Source organism: Lutjanus erythropterus, chromosome 24 (assembly GCF_056507025.1).
Source record: "Lutjanus erythropterus isolate fLutEry1 chromosome 24, fLutEry1.hap2, whole genome shotgun sequence".
Classification (NCBI taxonomy): domain Eukaryota; kingdom Metazoa; phylum Chordata; class Actinopteri; order Lutjaniformes; family Lutjanidae; genus Lutjanus; species Lutjanus erythropterus.
In genome coordinates, this window is record NC_139340.1 from 2,674,423 (window position 1) to 2,698,688 (window position 24,266).

Sequence of the window (24,266 nt, forward strand, 5' to 3'; positions counted from 1 at the left end):
CAGTAGTTGTGCTCTTGAATGAATCCAGCTGGATGAAAACCTCAACAAGATTCCAATGACGTGCAAACAGAGAAGTGATGAATAATTAAGAACGTGCAGTGACCCTTTTCTGCTGCAGGAAAGTGCAGAGGACTGTGACCAGCATTAATAATTCTTCTGATAGACTCTGATGAAAGATTGATGCTGATGATTAAAGTAGAACAGCAAGCAGGACATTATTTAAAAAGACCTCCGGCTTCCACTAACATATAATTACTATAACTTAGTTTTGTGGTCACAATGAAGTAAATTTGATATGTGAAGCAGTTTCCAAGGGTCTTTATTTCATTATCTTTGCTAAATCAGCTCCTCAGCAACTGTAAAATTGTCTTGTATGCAATCCAAAACACAAGAATATCAGCTCAAAACTGAACTGTTAACTGTAATCATTTTAGCACCGTTACTGGAAAAAAACAACAAATGATACCCAACCCTAGCATAGCAGATTTTGGAACATCAAAATTCAGATGCACATTTGGATCTTTCATTATATTGAAAGACATTAACTACCTCTGTCAGCTTTACCTTTTTCCAGTAAGACAAATTTTGCAATATACTGTAAAAAAATGTAAAAACTTTATGTGCTTAGCAAGAATATTGGCAAAAACTTGGTTATGAAAATAAATGTTCATTAAAACCTACTTTTTGAAGAGGTGTCGGTCCAACGCTCCGTCAGAGGTTGTCTTCAAAGTCACCTTCAGCATCTCCATACATTCTTTCAGCCGAGGGTCTCCCGTGCGAAGCCCTGTGGCTTTAAGAGCCTGTCGAGAGAGGAGAAGAGAACATCATCATTAGGACAAGAAATCAATAAAGCTACGAGCCGTGAACTGAGGCTCCTGAAGAGCCTAACAAGAGGAGTTATCCTGCTCATAATTCAACCAGGGAGACACCTACAAGGACTAAAGCTGTTTCACTACCTCCCTGCTGCTGAATTATCACACTCACATTTGTCTGCTTGCTATAAATCCTACATTACAAACCCATTTTTAGTTTTATATTTGTAAATCATGCAGAAAGTACTCATTTCAAACATAAATCCTCAGTTATGTCTCCTGCTCTGAGGACTCACTGTGGTGAATTTGTGTGCAGGGATTTTTTCCTGGCCCTCTGCGATGGTGTAGAAGAGCAGATCCTCCAGGCTGGGCAGGATGCCGGCCTTCCTTCTCCTGCAGAAAAGCAAGAGAAAAAAACACACAGGCAGAAAAAGTGAGAAAAATAACTCAACAGTGAGGCCCACTGTGGTGGAAACATGGTGCAGCAGAGGGAGGAGAAAAAAGCTTTTGGACTGCAAGGAGAAGCTGTGAGTAATAACTGGAATACTGCATTGGAAAACATTACCTTACACTGACCTTAGCAGCATTATAACCCGTGGAAAAGACTTGTACTGGACAGGTATTTTTCCATAGGTTAATATCCTGCCTTAAGGTCACTGCAATGTAAACTGTTTGTTGTCTACTTTGCTAGAACACCAGCCAGGAGTGTGTTTAAAAAGACGATTAACATGTGAGCTAACCAAACAACAACAAACCCTTCGACCCCCTGAATCAAACTCCCTTTGAGGAATTCATTATTGTGGATTTTGGATTTTTTTATGTTTTCATTTGGGTGAATCCTGGGGACAGTGAGGCAGGACAGCAGCAGCACATAAAGACCAGAGAAACAAACAAATATTTCATGACATGTCTGAGAAAGAAGTGACGCTGCCTTACAGGCATCTTTGTCCACACTGTGTGTGTGTGAGGTGGCGGTGTCAGTGCAATTCAGCCAAATAAAAGCACAATCTGTGAATTGTGATGACTGGGCCTTAACTGTTGCAGCTGTGACATGGAAGCTTGCCAACACCCCTGGCACATGAGAGTCAAGTTGTTCAGTGGCTGAGACACGACCACCAGCAACAGTTAGATCTTTGAAAAAATGTGCTTTCCATTTTTTTCTTTTTTTTTTTTGTGGTGCTGAAACCAAAGTCATAAATTTCCAACATTTAAAAGTTGACTAATCTCAATTTCACCGATTTATTCCGGCCACAAACTTTCAGCCTTGTGGCCTTCATCAGAGCAAACAAGTCACTAGCCTCCAACTGAATTACAGTTAAGAGTCTCTACTGTAATCATTAAAAAAATGCATGAAATCTCACTCCAAGCAACAAGATCACAATATCACCAGAGGTCTAACTATGTCTTCAAGAGCTGAGTGAGCAGGGAAGGTGTGGATGCTTAAACAGCATCTCCACAGCTGAACTTTAACTCAGGCAGTCATCTCAGCCAATAAGACTTTTATACAAGGGAAGCATGATACTGGTTTTTTGTCAATATCTGATATTTCCCAGCTCATTTGCACAGAATACTGAGGAATGTATTGCTTCAACTGACCACAATTACCATCAACACTGACTGGTCTGAAGATTTGCTATTGATGCTTTCTGCTTATATTGGTTTTGATTTATCATTAGCAACAGTTGCTAGCTAGCCATGTTGGCTTGTAGCCATCAGAAAAGCTATGCTAAAACAGCAAATGCAAACAAAAAAAACCCTATCACTTTGTGAATTCAGTAAGCTCTAGAGTTGGGTAATATTTGGCAAACATTTTCAATATTAGTGTCACAACAATAATTGAGTATTGGTGCGAATACAGAAAGTTTTTCCACTGTCTTAAAGTTTTTTTCCCATTAAACTAAATATGCCCAAACTGTTTAAGGCATCAGTGTGAAATGAATAAAAAAAAAATTCCCCTCTATCATGCTTACAAGCATTTTATTGTGCATGATGAGCTTCCTCAGATTCATATATCAACCACACTTTTCATACATTTTCATATTTCCTGAGCCACTAAAGAGGTTATTATCTCCAGTCTTTGTTCTGCTGGAATCCTGTAATTTGCAGCAGCAATATCTTTTGCTCCCCATGGCAATCATTGAATTAAATAAACCCAATCTTCACAGTGTCTGATGAATTTTATCATTTAGTATAATATGGCCTGGCTGGTGTTCTGAGCAGTGCTTCCACTCCGAGTCGTCTCTGGGAGGAAAGTTAGTAGCATGTCAGGAGGCAGACGGGGTGAGCAGCTCACAGCAGGCTCTCTGCTATGATTCATATCAAAACCAAATTGGATTTGTGCAAAGCTCTGGGTGCCCAGGCGCACACTGTCCAGCAATGCATCATGGGGCACTGGCCTGTGCGCGAGGAGAGGATGTCTCAAGGTAAAGCTGTAGTTGGCAGGTGGCTCCTCGCAGCAGCCAACCAAATATAAAGCTGAGGTTGCACCCTTAGGGACATGAGAGCAGAAAATCTACCAGTTTGTCATTTCAGATGCAGACTCAGTGACAGAGTTCCCTCTCGATTTATTCAGCAGCAGTGAACTATCAGGAAACTGACATGACAACTTTAAAGAGCCAAATTTGCTATTTCACAAGTCAATGGATACTGAGGTTTTCATACAAACTGTCAAATGAAGGACATTAATCAAATCTTAAACAATTTAATTAAACAGCAACAGCTGGACATAAATTTGGTCATTTTGAGAAATTTGCAGAAATTCAGATATGGGAGCATCCAACACCAGTCACTCAGCTGACGGCTGCTTTTCCTTTCTTGTGCTAAAAAAGAGTTTGTTTGGTATTTTCTTCTTATTGTCAACAACAGGGGGTGAGGGAAATAACTGATTCTTAGATGCAACATGATTCTCTCTTGAGAGATTACGAATCAATGCAAAAAAATCAGTAATGGGAAATTTAAAACCAAGTCCACTGGTTCCTACTGAAGACAGGAATCTTACAAAATTATAGTTGCTTTAAAAAAAATGGCTTAGTAATTTCCTAGAAGAGCTGGTCACTGTGTTTTTTCTCAAACTAACAGGAGAAAATAGTGCATTTCTTGGGGACTATTTTCAGTGGCGGATTACTCAACATTTGGTGCTCTAGTGAGTAACTGGGTCAGCAGGATGTGGAATTCATTCTTCTTAATTAATTCTTCTTCAAAAAAGGCAAAAAAACACCTTAAGTGAGCATAAAACTTGAAATTGTTACTAGAATTTTCTGTCAACTTTTTCTGATGCAATACTTCAAAATGCATGTGAAAGTACATTGATGGAAATATGGCTACTGTGGCTCACTGATGCATTTTTAATAGTTTCTGGAGCTCTATGAAACAGAGGAATAAGATATACAAGACTGTTACAAGGTACGCTCAGGGTTGGTTTTGGTCTTTTCATGGGATTTGTTGATAGTGAGAATGAATGTGTTTTAAAGCCAGTATCAACATTTTTCCTGGACCGCTCTGCTGCAGAATAATACAGGGGAAACACTGGGACCAAGTCTTTGATCTGCCATTATCTGTACTGACAGTTCCACTCAGAGTCAGAAGTCAGAAATTCTTCTGAGTGGGAAAATTGTAATTCCAACCAGGGTGCGTTCCAGTTTTCCAGCCAGGAAGCAAATATGGATGCAAACAAAATAATTTCCTGGCAGGCTGTGGCAGCCAGTGTCATGTATCTAACTTTCATTTTTATTAAATCACCACAGCTATCACTTCAGTATTGAAACTATGGGTGTTTTCATGTCATCAAATGCTGACAATTAAAAACTGGCTGTGTTTTGGAGATTATTCTCTGTATGTTCAACTGAAATCCTTAAAAACTAATGAGAAAAGCAAATCTGAATTTCCAACTTTCCAACTCGTGTGTGGAACGCAGCATTATTGCTGAAAAAATATAATCAAAAATAATAATTTTGTTGCTGTGTCCTTATAGAACCTGTAACTTTTTTGTTGTTAGAGTGCTCTGGCCGCATTAATGAAGGTTGATGCCTGCTGGTGAGGAAGGAATACACATCAGAGAGTATGTGTGACAAGGGAGGGAGGAAGGTCAGGTAGAGGGGAGGGGATTAAAGCGCAGCCGCTGGGAGGAAATGTGGTCATTTCAAAGTAAAAGTGGTTATTGGCTTTCTGCAGAAAACCTCTACTTCTACTTGAAAACAGAAAAAAAACAACTAAAACTAAAATAAAAATAATAGAAACATACTTACAAATGTAAAGCAAGCAGATCAACAACAGGGAGAGAGTGTGCAGAGGGAATAATACTGAATTAGTAACAGTGAAAATGGCATTTACAGAACAGTATGAACACATCAGCAGAACACTGCAACAATAAACATTCATGTAATACTGACAAACACATACTGATACTGTGACAAAAATGTACATAAATTTTCACATTATTTACTGAAGTTTAAAGGACCAGTGTGTAAGATTTTGTTGCATCTAGCGGTGAGCACCAGAAAATATTCACATTTAAGACGCTGAAATCTTAAATGACTTTTTTCCTTAAAAATGACTCAAACTGATTAATTGTTTTTCAAAATAGTTGATGATGAATTTAATAATCAATTCACAATCAATTAATCGATTAATTGTTGCAGTTCTAATGCTAAGGAATGACAATGACAATTTTATACACTAACGTAAGACTAAAAAATATTCGTTAGTTGCAACCCCTGTCCAAAACCCTTCATTTATTCTCATAAAGGTCAAAGAAATGCAGAAAATCCTAACATTAGAGAAGCCAGAACCAGCAAATTTTTTGCTTCAAAAATGACAGAAACGATTAATAAATTATCAAAATAGTTAATTTTCTTTCAATCAACTGATTAATATAGTAATCTCTGCAGTTCTACACTAATGAGAACATACTTATGAATAATACATTTCTGCCATATTCTCCAAAACAAAACAAAACAAAAAAAAAAACTATAAATCTTACACACTGGACCTTTAAGTGCTGTGTTTAAATGTACACACATATATGAATACTGACATAACTGCTGTCAGGACAACAAATTAACAAGAAAAACTGAAATTAATGAATAGAAAGCACTGGGGTTGTAAATATGTCACAAACCTGAAGAAATTCAAATTATTTGATGCATCAAATAAACATTATGCACTTTTCACATTTAATCAACAATAAGAAACTGTTACATGTTAAGTATCTCAAAATAAATCTCTGTCATAATTATTCTGAAATGCTGCAATAATATAAATATGAAGGAAGACTAATTTCAACTAACCAGTGACACTCACGCATATAGTAAACTAAATATTATGTTCAAACATGACAGAGATCTGGTATGAAATGCTTTTGCAGTAAGAGACTGCAAGTAACGTTCTTGTTTAGTTAATGAGGCCTGTGAGAGATCACCATTACCACCGGGTTAGAGGTGGCCACTGGAACATCTGGACCAGACTGGATCATCTCATTAATCTACCTCAGCTGCTCTCATTAGCGCTCTCACTACCAGGACCCGCTATGTGTGTTTTTAAAGGTCAATTGTGGTTCATCACACCATTTATCCAGAAACAACTAGCTGTAGATGTATTTTGGACTGAGCAGCACATGAAGGCTTCAGAGGTTTATCTCCATCATAGTGAAAGAAAATCAGTAGTAGCAGTGCTTTGACTAAGGACCAATGCATTCTCAGTCTTACAAACTAAATTTGTTCCCAGGTTTGTTTTCATAAATCCAGTCTCTACCACATGAACAAGAGATTTATTTCTCCTCTGTGGTGGCAAACAACACATAGGCTCACTGAACTGTGCTACGTTCACAGTTCACTAGATATCTATGGATAGCAAAAGGTACCTTAACCACAACAAACATGCACATCACTCCCTGCTGCATTTTTTAATGTTGACTTACTGTCTCCACTTGCTGTCTTGCTGCTGTTTTTTGAAGTTTAAAGTGTTATACAACAGGACCACAATGAGAACAAGCCTCATGGCTTTATTGTGTTTTTTATTCTCTGATTTTTCATGTATGCACTGACTACTGTGCAGTGTTACATGTGTTTATATCAAATAAATTCAATCACTATTAATGCTATACTGTGCAGTGGTTTGATAGTCAATGTAATCATATCCTACAGTATGTAGCTACGCCTCATACAGTCAACTGCCCTCCTAGCGACTGCTGACTCCTCTGTTCCATTTTTTAAATATGCTGGGAGGAGCAGGGCAGAAACTGAGGGGTTACATACCCTTTAAGCAGGGATAGATGCTATTATTTTTACAGAGACAGGTCACTTCAAAATAGCAAGTACACATTTTTCTCCTGGCCTGTAGTGTTATTTCTCTATCTGGACTAGCGTTGTGTGAGCTGAAGAGCTTTGGAGATATCTGCCATGGAGATATCCACCCTCTCTCCAATGTCTCCATGTCTCTTTTTCAGAAAACATGACCTTGTTATTCAAGATAATCCACAGACCATGTTGTGAGCAGTTTCACGTAGGAACTACTTTCCTTCTGCAGTATAACCTATGGGAACTACTTGAGATTTAACCGGCACAGTGCCTACACAAAACTACACAAAAGGTCTGTGGATTATCTTGAGTAACCAGGTCATGATTTTCAGAATGAGACACTAGGTTTTAATTTTTCATATGCATTTTTCTGGTACTATAAGCACCACAAGCTGGGTGCCAAGTAGTCATATATTGGAGAGACATGGGCAATAAATAAATAATAAATAAATGGCCAATATCTCAAAAACTCTGCAACTCACACCAAACCATCTAGATGGATAAATAGTACTTCAAGTACAAAGTGCAAAGTACATTTTTGGGGGGTAAATGAAGCTGCAAGGGTCAAGAAAATACTGTTTAGTTCTCATGTAATCTACTTGTAAACTATTTTGTTCATTAAACAGATGAGTAGTTTTTTCACTGGAGAAGACGCTGTGGCTGGAGCTGAACCCCAATATAGCTGCTGCTGACCAGACAGGTGGTCTTAAGGACAGAGACAGCTGAGGACAGGGTTGGACTGCCTCATAAATGTAAATACACTGGTGTATATTCAGGGTTAAATGTTTATGGTTTGTTTAGAGCTGAAACGATGACTCCATGAATCATTTAGTTGATTGACAATCAATTGCCAACTATTTTCATAATTGCAACTGATTAATCGTTTTTTTAAAGCAAAATGCCAAATATTCTCTGTTTTTAGCTTTTCCAATATGCTAATTTGCTGTGTTTCTCTTTTTCATGTCATATATAAATTTAAAATCTTCAGATTTTGGATTGTAGGTCAGAAAATAAAAGACATTTTAAGACATCACCTGGAACTTTTCCCTATATTCTGATATTTCAAAAACAAAACAATTAATTGAGAAAGTAACTGGCAGATTAATCAACAATAAAAATATCTATTAATTGTGTATGTATGTATTGTATATGTATTGTGTAACAAAAGTTTTTCAGTCAAACATACTGTAGTTGAACGTAGAGTTGCACTTATTGATTATTTTCATCATCAGTTAAGCTGCCAATTATTTTTATGATTAATCATTTAATTGTTCAGTCTATGAAACATCAAAAAATTTGTGAAGAATGCTCATCAAAATTTCCCAGAGTCTTCAGATTACTGTTCTCCAACCAACAGACAAAACCATGGATTCAAAAAGATAAATTTAAGACTTTTAACAACCTTTTTAAGAGCAGTGTGAATATAATCCAAGACCTCTTTTTATGACCATACTGAACAAAAAATTACATGCACAGTTTGCTTTAGGGTTTATATTGGTTCAATGTTTATTTTTTTAGTTATTACAGTGTGATCAGTATTTTTCTTTCCACTAAAACACATTTAAAAGGACAACTGGAGTTAAATCCAGCTTTATAAAAGTAATACTAACTTTAATCAATTTTTAAGACCTGTTGAAATTTATCTGAGACATCTGAAGGGAGAAAATTCAGATTATATATTCATTAGACTTTTTAAGGACCTGCAGATACCCTATAGTTATCATCATAAATGACAAAGAAAAGCAGCAAACCCTCACATTTAAAAAGCTGGAACCAGCAAATGTTCAATATGTTTCTTGAAAAATGACTGAAACGATTAATAGGTTATCAGACTTATCCAGTCCAATTATGTAAAGTCAACACTGCGAGGAAACTACAAATGCAGAGTATTGATAATTAAGATCAAGATTTAGAACCAACCTACTTTTTAAGTCTTTCCTCGGGTGTCCCACCATAGTTTTATTATGTTATTTCATCTGATTGACATATTTTAAGTCACTGGAAGAAAACGTTCATATCGTATTGACGAGCCGAGGTCAGTGTCTGGATAGAGTCGTCTGTAGTGTCTGCTGTATTTATCTGACCCGATCGATGGTGCTGGCTTCACTGCCTCCCAGATGTCATGACAAATTGGTGTGGAGGGTGGAGGCAGACATGAAAGCGGGAGCGTTGAGAGGCGGTGCAGCACAAATCAATCTGTGCGAGTGACTCATCTGCTCCTGAAGGCCCTGACAACTGCTGGGCAGCAAGCCAGCATACAGGCTTTGGTGCAAAAAACGTGGAAAAATGATGTGGGCGGGATAAGCTCCCCTGCATTACAAACATTTTTAACCCCTTATTAGCCGGAGCACAGCCTCAGGACCCTCATAACCACAGTAGAGTTGAGGATGAATGCTGTCAGGGCCCCAGGGACTCCAAACACCCTGTCTTGGGTATTATACTTAACAAATTTATTCATGTTACACTGGCCTAATTTACTGACTTCTAACCTAGGTCATGCTTTACGTCTGGCACCACAGCTTGGTAGGTGTGTCATCCTCTGTTTGAATATGGACAATAATGTGATCATGGATTTTTTATTTACCAGTTAATAGTTCAGTGTATAAAAAAAAACAGTCAACACAAGACACTTTACCCCGTCCTTCAATCTCATTGCCTAAAATGCACTTTGTTTGCAGTAGGGTTGGACATCAACCAAACTGGGCAATAATCAGATTCTTCATATTGTTTTTATCTCCTCTCCTGCACGTCAAAAAAGGAACTTAGGCAACGACTCCATGGCAACTCTGAGGGGACACAAGATCACAAATACAGAAGGCATTTAAATCACGAAGATCCAGGCTACTATTATTTTTGTTTGAGACAGCTGGGATTGCTGTGTAGCCAACTATGTTCCACAATGTTTGTAATGGCTAGACACTTAAGGTTAGTGTGTTTAGGATAATGTAATATGATCATAGCTCATAATAACCCTACAAACATGGTATGTCCCCTGCAACGTTGCAACTGTGTCGAACCATTTGTGGCACTGTAACAGCGGTGCAACATTACAACTTTACCATTAGTCAGGTTTTCACTATGTTGTTCAGACATTACAACGTAACACATATTCTAAGGTATTTTTGTAACGTCTGTTCCAACATCCTCTGCATGACGTTTCCTTAGGCTGGGCGATACAGCTGAAAAACCTACCACGATAGTGAAGTTTTGTATTGGTCACTATCGATAATTATTGATCATGTAGGTTGTGACTAACAACAAGTTGTGGACTCCAAAGGGTGGAAGTGATAAACGTGATAAAATGAGTAAAAACTAAACACACCTGACAGTGTGACAATATTGTAGCGATGACTTTCACAAAATATTAACCCGATGAGAGTTTTTCATAAATAATCATCAGTAATGTGGATATAATGACTAGGTGGGTAAAGGCAAATTTCAGAACAGCTAGACCAGTCTGATAAGCTCAAAAAACTACATCACTTGATTGTAATTCAGCCTTTGAAACCAGGAAAAGACAACAATTATGAATAATCACTCATTATTATTATTATTATCACTCATTCCTACAACAACTTCGTGTTGCGTTGCTGTGGAGTAGGCTAATGTCAGTCCTGACTGTTCAATCTGTATCATCAAACTACATCATTAGCATTTCAAATATTACATTAGCTTATTAAACATTTCCAGATTCATCGTTAATCATCATGTCAGTAAATTTATGCTACTGCTTGCCAAAGAAAAATAACACTGGCTGAATTTTATGATTTCTTACCGAGGTGGCAAATATGGTATGGAGGATCATGTTCTTTCACTGGTATTGGTATTGTCTCAAATTAAGTAAATTTCTGGTACTGTGACACCCCTAGCTGCCTGATTTTCCAAACTTCAAACTACCCAACATCACATACCCAACCTTCCACAATCAAGCCTCAAGACCAAATGCCTCTGCAAGGTTTCTTAATGTTTAACATCTGTGACCCTTTGTGTTGGGTCTGTTGTTTTGCAACACATTTACCTACACAAGTTGTCCTCATGATCAGATGACTTAGTGCCCCTTTCACCCGACACAATGAATAGCCAATGTGTTCCTTGACAGCTGCCAAAGTGTTCTGCTGCTTCATGCAGCTTAACATAAATGCAGCCTGTTGATGATTTCTCAAACACTAATCTTCAATGTTAACAGAACAAGCCGAGGCTTCACTGAAACTGAAATTAGCCTCCAGGGAAAATAAGATGTTGCTGACAACCAGTCAGCTGAGCAAAGTGAGTGCCTAAACATGGCCGACCACTTAAGCAAATTGTCCGTGAATGGAAACAAATGGGACAGTGTCGGCCTGCAGGGGCAATGAAGCATTTTATTACTATGGAAACTCTCTAAAGGGAGAAAATATGCTGGTGTGGTTGCTGGTATCACAGCTGCTCTGAATGTTAAAAGCAAGAAAAACTATGACGTGGCCTTAATTTCATGTGTAACGTGGAAAACATCTTGAGTTTGACTCATTTTTTTTTTTAAAAAATGCTTGTTACTGTTTTTATACTACTACTATGGACAAGTGGTAACTTCTGCACGGCCTTGATCTCTGTTCATTAATACTGTCCGATTCTGCTACAGCAAAGTGAAGACAGTTCAGCTTGTCAGTATGAATATCCATCTGCCAACAAGGATTTTCTTACATTCTCTGGGCTTTAACTACTGAAGTTAATACCAAGATATTGCCCAACATCAGCTTATTAAATAAGGCAAATGTCAGAAATTTATCTTCACTGAGAGCAACAGAGCCAGACTGTTAAATATCTGGGTTGAAGAGGAAGACGAAGGTCTTCAGTGGCATGCAGAGGCATGAGTCAACACTCCAGTGTTTGCAGAGGGAAAGAGGAAGCACTGGATCACATTCCAGCCAGATTTACATCTCATTAGAATAAAACACATACCAGACTGGATGCTGCTGGCATACAAATGCAACCACAGGCCAGCCAGGGCCCATGATATCATTAATAATCCATAGTACGTGTCGGTACCATTTGTTTTGTTTTTGTTTTTTAATTTAACACTGTCAAGCAGGAGAAACTTGCTTGTAAATATTGAGATTCATAGGACCAAACATATCGCTGTTGAGTAAGATTTTAAATAAGTAAGTGGCCAATATGGATATTGCCTGCCTGTAAAAATGATTTTACATTAATCAAAAAAGCTGATCAACAGAACATTTATCTGCAACTCTTCTGAAAATGGATTAATCTTTTCATTTTTCAGTCAAAAATGCAGAATATTCTCTGGTAACAGCTTCCCTGACATCAGGATTTGCTGCTTTTCTTTGTCTTATTTGACAGCAGTAAATTAAAAATACATTTTCAAATAGGCTGTCTATTACTGTGTTACCATTTTTCCAACAATGCAAGAAGTATCATCGCCTGCACCTGTCACCAGAGGAAACTGTGAGGGTGACTTTTTCATCTGAGACAGAGGTCGGACAGTTTACAGTTTGCAGAGACTGAAATCCTGGAGTGTCTAAAGTCAAGTCTCCTGATGGATAGATACTGAACAAAGTCCCTGTGATCAAACTTTTATTGAGTCAACACTCCAACACCATCCAGGCTAGTGCGCCCATGGACAGGCTTTTTTAGCCTGTGAAGTATCATCAGAGGAACTGACTCTCTGACATACATTTTGAACAACTTCTGCTTTGTTATAATAGTGAACTACAGAGAACACTGGTTGGGTAAGTCTGTGTTATTTGAAAAAGCCTGTGTACTTTTATAGTTTGTATGTAGGCATGTGTTTTGAGAAGCTAAGCAATTCATTGGCCCATGCTGAAACAAATGCAGTACAATTAAAGTGAATGGTGACTAGTTTTAAAATGTAAAAAAAGAACACAAAAAAACACACATAATGTCTCCATACTGCTCATGTGGTGTAATCCAAGTGTCGGTAAGCTGTGACATTAAAATGTGACCCAAATAGATGCCATTTACACCATGTTTTTAGCCTAAATATCAACTGTAGCCTCTCAAACCTGATCCTCGTGCACACATCTGAAGCGGGTACACAGGCTTGGCTGCAACACTGTTTTTACCGCTGAAGCTCCGGGAGTGTTTTGTGAACTGGAGATCTTCACCCATCTTCACATCAGCACAGGGGTGAGTAGATATTAAGTGAAATTTCATTTTTGGGTGAACTATTGCTTTAATGCTTCAGCTATAAAATATGATGCAGCAATTTGTCATTGTCTTAATTGCTGCCAGTGGGTTTTAAGTGGAATCAGTGAAGCCTTATCAACCCGTGGTGGTGATGTTGTTGGTGTTTGAGGTCATTAAATGCTTTTAACCTGCATCCGATCAATCGCCAGGAGGACTCTCATCCTCACTTCTCTATCAGTGCTCACTAATTCCCCCTGTTGAACAATCACCCCTGTCAGACACACTCAATTACAACCTTATCTGCAGGACTAACACTGCAAATAAACACTGGTAGCAACAATGTAATAATCTGCAAATTGACACTGAAATGGTTTCTAATTCATTCTTCTTGTCTGACATTTGTCACACACACATTTTGAGTGCTGAAATTTGTAGCTGATGGGTTTGTGTACTGATGGTTGATTATCTACCACAGTACATCAAAACACCATTCACTACTTTCAGCCTTACAAGTGCTCAGAGTTGCTGGACTTTTCTTTGCCTAATTATAAATAGAAATGTCTGAGGGTTTAGGTGGCTGTTGATGAGACTATTTACATAAAGACTAGACATGTGCCATTTGTTATCATGGACTTCATAACTAATGAACATTAATAATAAGAAATCGCTGTTAGTTGCATTCCTTGATCCAGTAATAAACTGACCTTCATTAGACATTGAGTTGAGGCTTGGACTTTCTGCATGGTGCATTAAGTCATACAAACACACCTTTTATTTGTTGTTTATAGTGATGTTGTCATTATCAAAGCCCAGGGAAGCTGGTAACAGCTTAATGCCTCATTGAGTTTAACATGCTGTTCTGTAGATGAAAGCTGTAGCTTCTGGCTACTGCTAGTCACGATATCTGCCTGGCTGCACACTTAACGTTTATAGGACATATCCTCATCTGAGGCGCTTATTATTCCCTTTTCCTGCAGAAAAGTTTAATCAGATGTCTTTTATTACAGGTTGTCAATAGCAATAAAACGGATGGCTTATGATTTGAATAATACTGTTATTAATAATAACTGATATGCCCTTACATCCACTTACAACTATCACGCCCTGGTTTTATAACAACCGGTCATCATTGGCACTGGCCATCGGGGGTGAGTGAGGTGTCACCGGTCACTTCAGGGTTTCATTCTCCTTGCCTTCACGGCAGACCTGACACATCTTGTTAGCTAAGACCCACAGTACAGCCTCTGCTACATTAGCTTGCTAGGTCGTCATTCCAACAGAATCTGAGCTAGCTAGTTAAAAGGTAGCCCCATTTGCCTCAATGACGAACTGCGTTGTAAAAACCTAGTACTTTAAAAATAACTTGAATGAAATGTAAAACATGGAAAAATAAATTAACATTTTACTCCGAATATAATATTAGGAGCCATGTTTTAATTCGGCAGCTATTTTTTATGTAAAATGTCCAATTATTTCAATAAAAAAGAAACTTTAATGACTCATCGCAGCCTTCCATGACTGATAATCGCGACAGTTAAATTGTCAGTTTTTTCTATGGAGTTTTGCCTACCGTGGAGCTAGCGGCTAAAATCTTCCCACAGCAGAGCAGGGTTACCGTTACTCACTTTTCTGCTGCAGAGTCCTTGCCGGCTTCATTATGTCCGTCACCTTTGGAGCAGAAGCTTCTTACACCGTGTCTCCTGGTCAGATGCGGCGGGGCTCTCCACCCGGCGAGTGTCCTCCCTCTGCCCGGCGACCTGCCATCCAAACTGCCGGTGCTGCTGAAGCAGGCGGAGGCTGCAGGTGCCGCTTTGACGCCAACTCTACCTGCCAACGGACGTTTCAGCTGGGTTTGAAATAACTCCTTGAGCGCTACCGTTGACCGAAAATGTAACATTTCAATCCCGTCGATAAGAGTATCTGGATGCTGTAACTATAGTTGAGACGAGTGAAGAAATTTAGGGAAGTAAAGGGCACAGTAGATGAGAGTGTCGGCTTTTCTCGGTCGAGTAACGGTTTTCCCGGTGACTCAACAACAGAAATTTTTCCTCACTGGGATACAACCTACCCTTCACGCCGCGAGAGTTTTGATTGGAGTATGATAACCCATACCTACAGCTGATTGGCTGAGACGGCTGTCGATCATCAGATCAATCTCGCCTACTGTTTTGATATGCTGTAGGTCGTGTTTTTGATCATTTATCTCCATCACTGCTGAGTTAGTGAACATTTAACAGCAGTTATGAATATATACTTACTTTTAACGTGTTGTAGGTAGAGTTTTTCGTCTTTTTAAAAATTCACATGAGACATACAAGAACCAAAACTATCATACGTTTAAAAAGGAAACATCATAAAAAAGCATATGGCAGATCTGTCACAGCTAATTGCAATAATAACGCAGGCCGATTCAATTAGTTTTTTAAAAGGACCGGATTTGGAGAAAGCAAAGGGGATCTTTATATTTTCTATGTCTATTGTAATTTTTTCCTCCACTTTATTAGATTTCACACTTGGAAAAAAAGGTATATATATATATATATATATATAACATTATATTTATATATATATATTATATATTATATTAAATATATATATTTAACAGAAAGAAAATTAATGTTCTTTTATTGGAAATATGATTTTCTCTTGCTTGTTTTGCGTAGATTCTTAAATGGACCTTTGTTTTTCCATTATTTGTTATGTCAAATGTAATTTAAAAATTGACACATCAAACAATTGCCAGAAAATTGAAATGTTCTATATCACTTACATGTATGATATTTTGTTTGTATTATATCTGATATATCAGAAATTTATGAAAAACCATTTATCACAATAATTTGGAAAAAACAAATATTTTTCATTACTTATGGAAAACTGGCACATTTCAAAGTTTTTTTTCAATATCTGAGTGGTATTCAAGAGCAAATAAATCACTGTTTTGTTCATTTTATTTATTGTTTGTGTGTGGTTTATTTCGTTTTTCAATAAACAATTTTGTATTTTGATTTGTAATATAGTGGTTTCCAACAAAATATATGCGAAAATAAAGTATATATATAAAGTATAAAGTACTTCAAAATCTGTATAAATAACCACAGAGCAGCACACGCATGAGATTATAATGTCTTGTCTTGGTGTGACACCATTTGAATTATTTTGGTACTGCACTCACACGTCCTCTGCAGTCTCTCTCCAGAACAACACAGTGACAGCGCCATCTGCTGGAGAGATCTGAGATTAAATATTAAGACATACATTACGGTTGGATGCTCTATTTCTTTTTATACATGCATGCAGCTTTGTTTTTCTCTATGGATATATTTCTGGGAGCCATGTGCGCCCGCTGTGCAGAAAACTTAATAAATCTGCATTTATTTTATTATTGTTAAATTTGCAAATTACACATGAATTAATAATAATTTTCAACGTCTTAATTGATTCAAAAATAGTGTGGGCAGATTCCTTTTATGATGACCAATAAAACAGATCGTAGCTTGAGGGCTGTTATCACACAGCTGTTATCACACTGACCCGAGTCAGACAGCTTTTTAATGTTTGTTTTGTCCTCTTTCACGGCCTGGGTGGGTGGAGTTTGACACGCAGTTTAAAATAATGACCTACAAAAGAGATTACTCACTGGTATTCCGTAAGTTGCTTCAGTTCACTTTTCTGTGGCTCCCAACTTTTATCTGACTTTATCTGAAATCTTGATAAACTCCACCCACCTGGATCTCCAAGTAGGATAAACCAAACAAACTGATGCTGACTAATAATGCCTCACTTGGAACGTGAAGCACTCATGAATTTGGACTGAACGCACTGGCAGAAACTCAAACTCTGCAGCTCACATTTCCTTGTAATCAGGTCTATAATTTAAAGGGGAATTCCAATGAGAATGTATTGTAGGTTGTTATTTTACAGGAATCCACATTTTAATTAAAAAGAAAAATCCCTTTTCTGCAGTCTGAGTCGTGGGGCTGCATCACAGAAGCTTCCTCTTTTAAGTATTTAGTTAAGACAGGAGGAGTCTGAGGTGGATTTTTCCTTATTTGGTGCTTTAGAAGCTAACTTGAGAGATAAAAGAAAGAGAGTGGGTTAATACAGCAGAAAGTCCCAACCATACCTGGCATCCATTGTGTGAAAGCAGTAAAAGAGAAGCCATACAAGATTTTTTTTAAAAAAAGATAGCGATCACCACCATTAGCTAACACTACAGTTAACCACTGTTAGCAAAAACAACCATTAGCTTCTGATAGCAAACACTAGCATTAAAAACTCTTAGCAAACATTACTTTTAGCGGCTGTTAGCAAACACTACTGTTAGCTGTTCTTAAGGAACACTACAATTACTTACTGTCAGTTAACGTTAACTTCTGCTAGCTAACACTAAAGTTAGACACTGTTAGGACATAGCACTGTTAGCAAACACTAGCATCAGCTAATATTAGGTAACACTTAATATTAGCGAACATGAATGTTAGTTACTGATAATGAACACTACCGTTAGCTACTATTACCATACACTACCATTAGTGCTGGTAACGAATAGTACCATTAGCTACTATTAGCGAACACGACCATTAGTTACTGTTAACGAGCACTACTGTTAGACTAGGTAAGATTAGCCAACAGTGCCATTATTTACTGGTAACAAACATTTCCGTTAGCTACTATTAGCGAATACTACCGTTAGTTGCTATTAGTGAACACTGAAGGTGAAGGTGTTTGTTTTGATTCAGGCTTCCAGTTCGATAAGTATCTTGTTAAGTCTTTTATCATCTAAAAATATATCAAACATTCCTTATGATATAACAAAAAAATTATCTACTCTTAAAGGACCAGTGTGTAGGATTTTGTTGCATCTTCCTTTCAGGTGATTATACCAGAATGAAAAGATTATATTCCATTTCTGCCACATTCTGCCAATAGATCTCCATAATTTTTACAAACTGGACCTTTAAGTCACTTCTTAAACACATTTTATCAGATTAATCTTTTATCTTATTTGTTTTATACAGTTTTTACATTACGCCTGTTCTATCTTGTTGATTCTCTTCCTGTATCTTTGTTTAGTGTGTGGCACTTTGAATATGGGTGTAATTTGTTTGGGTGTCCACATATCACAGCAGTGTAGTGTATCTGACAGCCTAACAAGCTGGATAGGAAGTAAATTAACAGGAGCCTTGTTTATGTAAGCAAAACATTTTCTCGACCATTGGGAGCTTCTAAAAATAAGACTCTGCAATCTGTCGCATTCAATCTGCAATTAAACAAATGACTGACTCCTGCACTTTGGGTTCAGCAACAATTCAAACTACAACTGCTTTACATGCAAACATTATGTACATTATGATGAGTGGATTTCTGATGTAGTCACATACATTAATACAAAGAAGACAGAATCCAGTAGAGTACAGAGTAGAGATGAATGCATGTATCTAATGTTTTTGTATTATTTGTATGATGTGTAATATATACAATACCTAAATCCCTCTTCCATTGAAGCTGTGTTGCACCAACAAAGATTAACCAAGCTTTAAACTAGCTTAAAATTCAAAAAGAGTTAATTCAAACCTTTTTAGTTTAGTTTTCACTCTAAATCTAAATTAGATTTCTGTTGCACCAAAACTTTAAACTCAGACTTAAAACATGATCCAAAAACTTACTCTTGAAGAGGTTTCATTTTTAAAATGGCCATTTTGAGATGACAATATAAAAATGTTTTCTTTTTTTTTTTTTTTTTTTTTTTACATTTTTTCAACCTTTAAGCTAGCAAGTTTTATGATTTGTTTTTAGCTAGCTAGTGTGAATGAGGCTTATGTCTATTTCCTTCAAAATGCCCCTACACCCCTGATAGTGTGATATTTTAAAGTGATAATATTTCTTGTTAGATAACTGCTAGCAATGTTAACTAGCTAGCTGTTACTGTCAGCTTAACTCGCCTCGCCAACAACTCGCCCAAAACATCTTGGTTCCAACTATCACCCATTCCGGTCTGGTTGAAATAAACCCTTAATTTATCATATTAGATATTCTGGTTTCTCTCCAGTGCTTCTCTGATATCCTCTCCTGGTGATACTTTCACTTCTAACTCTGTGAATCAAGTGTTTATTTCAGCCAAACCAGAGCTGGTGATAGTTGAACAGCGTAAAGACGAACCAAGATGTTTTTGGCAAGTTTTATTTTATTTCTGATGAGTTTGAATAAAGCTGGCAATGACAGCTAGCCAGCTAACATTGCAAATAGTTATCTAAGATACTGAGGTGTTTATCACAATGCTCAAAAATGCTCAAAAACCAAGCTGACTGTGAAAAGTAAAGTGACTAACTTAAGGATGAGAAATCACTAAGTGTGTAAGGTAACATTACAATAGATTTGACAGGAAGTAAAGAAACATGCAGCTCATAATACGGATACATTACACTACATTATTTTTTTAAAAAAGAATCATTAAAACAGAAAACAATGATATGAAATCATAATGAACAAACTGATTGTCATTAACATTGGAAAGCTAGAATAAAGCACCTGTAAGATCTGACAAAAAGTATACTTCTGGGGTCTGCAGGTCCCCCATCAGTTAAGCAAGCCTTTTCTACTCAGTTATTTTGTTCCTTAACTTGCAATGCACATTATTTTTGGGGATTTTTAGTGTCTGTCTCGAGAAATCTTTGGTGTAATGTTCATGTGAAAAATAAAGGCAAACTGGTGTGATCACTTTTTCAAACTGACAGTAGCTCTCAAAGTTTAATTCTGTGCAGAAATCCCCCATGAGGAGCAGCTGCATGCAGCAGTAAACCAGAAAACAAAGGAAGGAAGGAAGGGAGACAAACAAGGCGATCCCTAACGAAGCTGCAGGGAGGAGAGGCGATAATTCACCAACACCCACACCTTCTCAAAAGCAGTCAGCTTCCTGCTCCTTTCAAAATGAGGGTGATGGGTGCGCTCGGCAGATCCCTCCCACGCTGCTTAGCGGCTGGCTTCCGCCCACCGCCCGTGGAGCCGCCCACCTCCAGCCGTTGCCACGGCAACACATCATCATCATCAGTGACTTGCACTGGAGGAGGAGGAGGAGGACAGGGAGGGGAGGGGTGGCCGTTTTGAGCGCCGAGCAGGGCTGCCACTGTGAACGGTAACCAGCATGGGTGTTCATGAGCTATTCTCCAGAGAAAATGTGTGTGTGAGCGTGCGTGTGTGTGTATGTGTGAGAAGGGGGGGGGGCAAGAGAGGGATGGAGGGAATGGAGAGAGAGAGAGAGAGAGGGAGAGGATGATGGGAGGTATGTGAAAAGGACCTGCGTCAGAGTGACTCATCAGCCAGTTTCACAATGTGTTGATGTGACGCTGATGCAAATGGCCTGCGCAGGGATTCATCTCAGCACAAAAAAATAGAAGAAGAAGATGAAGAAGAAAACAAACAGAAGACAGGGAACCTCCTTTAAAGGAAGCCCAACTGGCCTTTGGGTGTTTCTGCTGGTCACCACTTTCTTCCCATCACTGCCTGGCTCTCTTTTTACCTGCCTTTGCTTGAAACGCTTTTGCTCTTTTCCAGCTCCTCCCTGGTTTGCATTCACACACACTTTCACACTGGGAAAAAGCCGGGGTTTCCCTGCCTTGCTCAAAGGCATAAATTAATCTACTAACTAAAACTAAGGGTGAATTTTGTTTTAGTTGATTGAATTAAAAATAAATATTAAAAGAAGACTATTTAAAGCATGTTTACTCTTTTCCAGCTGCTCCCTGGTTTGCATTCACATGCACTTTCTCGCTGGGAAAAACCTGGGGCCTCCCTGCCTTGGTCAAAGGCTAAAACTGAACCAAAAACTAAAAATAGATGTGAAAAATTTTTTTTTAACTGAAATGAAAATAAAAAGCAAACAAAAAATGGAAGTACTTTTGCGCTTCCAGCTCCTCCCTGCTTTGCATTCACACGCACTTTCTCACTAGGAAGAAGGTTTCTTGCCTTGCTGAAATGCTAAAACTAAACTAGGAGCTACCACTAGGCAAGTATTTTTGTTTTTGTTTTTTTACTTAACGGAAAGAAAGGGGGGAAAAAACAGAAAACTGAAGCACTTTTATTCTTTTCCAGGTCCTCCCTACTTTGCATTCACACGCACTTTCTCAGTGGGAAGAAGCGAGGCGTTCCCTGCCTTGCTGAACGGCTAAAACTAAACTAATAACTAAAACTAGGTGTGAAATAATATTTTACTGAAATAAAAAACAAAAAATGAAAACTAACTCAAACAATATTGTGTAAAACTAAGCCAAAACAATAAAAATATACATAGAATTTCTTCAGTTTTAGTCTTTGTCAATTTGGTCAACATAACAAGCTGGAAGATGTATTTGACCATTGAGAGTCAACCGCCTTCACAATTTGTATTCATATTGTAATTATGAACTTCTTAAATCTTGTCCCTGACAAATACCCTCTTCTTATAATAATAAAAAACTCAAACAAACATAAACTAAACTGAACTGAAAACAAAATCTGAGAAAACAAATCCAAAACTACACTAACTCTGCTTCAGAGTTGCTGCTGGAGGATGAGTGTATCAGATTTCCCAGCCAGGATTCAGTTAGTTTTATGAGCAAGACACTGAAACTCCACCAGCTCCTCCCTGTAGTGGGAAACTAATATATAATTTACCAAAACATTATTATCACTACATTATAGTGTTACAAAGACAACAACCTATTATCACAGCACTACAAAGACCTTTTCTGCCCCATTAGTCACTGTACTTGATATTCTGACTTGAGGAATGGCTGCAAAAGCTCCATCTGCTGTGCATGCTAGCAGGCTAACACACACACTGAGTGCACAATGAGCGGCTGCACATCACCACTGAAATATAAAAGTTCATTTTTGACCAGTATTTTGACAAGAAAATCTTGACTTAAGGTCTCTTACTTTCTTTCTGAAAGCTCCAGTAAAAGTTAGCAAGCAAAACTTGAGTTGAGACTCAAACTAGCATACAATTTTTTTTTTTTTTTTGCTTTATCCTGAGCCAATCTTGTTCTTCTGTTTTTGTTTAGTAAATTATGAAGTCTGTTATGAATTATTGAAAATATGTTTTTAATTAAAAATTATGGTTAAGCTGTTGTTAGCTGTGTGGCTACTAGTATTATTTTAAAATAGAATGATCTAACCATTTAGCTTTATTCAGCCCCAACACATTATTTTTAACCTTAAATTGATGTTAAAAAAATACAAGTTAAAATATTAGTGTACAAATTAACTTCCAGAGAAGCAGAGATGATTTCAGTTTTATTACACAGTGAACCATGACAAGGGCAAACCCCCAACTGATAGGTCAGCAGGTCATGGCCAAAAATAGTGAAATTTTAAAGATAAATTTTAGGTAATTTTGATCTCTATTGATTGCATTAAGTTTATTTTTAAGTCTCTATTAACCGTATCTAAAGTATCTAAAGGATCCATATCCATATAAGAGTAACGTAAACTTTTTAAGGACCTGTGGAAACCCTGATATGAAATTTAAGTAAGAAAATTAATATCAGCTGTTTTGTAGATTTTTTTTGTGTAGATATCAGCCTCAGAAAACCACCATCAGCTGAGCTATAACAGTCATATTCCCATGCCAACACAAAAACTCATGACACGTAACGAAACCACGGGTTCAAACTGGATTGAGAAGACATTGATCACAGAACGCACCTCACAATAGAGTTCAAAAAAATAAAGTTTAATGTTTATGTGCTGTATAACAAATAAAATATATTAGTGTTTAAAAAACAGGTGCATAACTAGGTGAAGCCTAATCTATCACTTTACAATAAACAGTGAGGAGAACAGTGATCGGTGAGACGGCAGGTCAGACATGCGCTATTCTCTGAAACATCGTACAACAGTCACGCTAACTAGGCCAGTGTTTGAGCCAATCAGGTCGAAAACAAGAATTTTTTTGTTGTTGTTGTCTCCGAACCATGATGGCTTTATATCTCCCAGAATTCACTAGCTAGTTTAGCTTTAGCAAACTAGATTTTTACAACAGATCACAATCCTCCTTAGTTTCTTGCCATAGTGGCTGCTTGAAACAAAACGCAACCTTATTCACCGTATTCACACGGCGGCCATTTCCCTCTGACATCACGTTCAGGGCAGAAAGCTCCAACGCTGTTATTTAAATATATGAAATGGTTAGCATTTCACCGCTTCTCTATTGATTAGCAACTGAAAAGACAAAAGACAGTCAAAATTCAGAAGGTTATCAGGCCATATTTAAAGCTAAAACAGCATATTTGATAACCCATTAGCTGCCTTTAAACAGCAGCTAACATTAGCATTCAAACACCTCCTAGCTAACGTTACCATTTGATAGTGTTACATGATACGACAGAGAGGCATAAATTAATTCTGATATATCAACAGAATATCAAATTTATGCCTTTCCTATCAGATCATGTAGCCTAACACTATCAAATGGTAACGTTAGCTAGAAAGTGGTTAATAAAAGCTAACGTTGGCTGTTGTCTAATGGGTTATCAAATATGTTATTTTAGCTTGAAATATGGCCTGATGTCCTCTGAATCCTACTGATCAATCAGGAAGCAGTGAAATGATAATTTTGTAAGCTGATTCTTGAGAATTGTGACAAATTTGTATTTTGAGGGGTTTTTTTTATGTTTACTGTTCAATTATGCTGGAAAATTATTTTAAAAGATCAAACTTTTGGCTATTAAAATTTGTAACATGCCAACCTCCTAGTGATTTTATTTTTTATTAAATGTAGACCTCAACATACTTGACAAAATGTTCAATTTTGTCGTTTCACAGCATCGTCACAGTAAGCCATTTTATTTTTTAAAGTGTCTCAGAGTCTCTTAATGTTAATCAAAGTACACATTTTTAAATTGTTCTTATTCTTATTTAGCTTTGATTTAGAAGGACTACAGAGTTGACATGTTATGGTTGAGACACATCTGGTAGCAATAGTATTTCATGAATCTGTCTAAAAATAGAAATCTTACCAGTAGCAGGATTCTTGCCTTTT

At 37.4% G+C, this 24,266-nt stretch overlaps 1 protein-coding gene across 2 annotated transcripts in view; it reads right to left on the reverse strand.

Annotated features, from left to right (window-relative positions):
• The window catches only part of glsa (glutaminase a), a 34,393-nt gene extending 19,109 nt beyond the window's left edge, over positions 1 to 15,284 (reverse strand). The window contains exons 1-3 of one of the 2 annotated variants that reach the window (XM_084713476.1): positions 14,872 to 15,284; positions 1,109 to 1,199; positions 682 to 800 (exon numbers count right to left, since the gene is read on the reverse strand). In XM_084713476.1, coding sequence (XP_084569602.1) covers positions 682 to 800; positions 1,109 to 1,199; positions 14,872 to 15,143 — 482 coding nt within the window. In that variant the 5' untranslated portion in view covers positions 15,144 to 15,284. Of the gene's footprint in view, positions 1 to 681; positions 801 to 1,108; positions 1,206 to 14,871 lie in introns of both variants that reach the window. The other variant, XM_084713475.1, reaches the window with a different exon arrangement.
• Between the last annotated feature and the right edge of the window lie 8,982 nt (positions 15,285 to 24,266).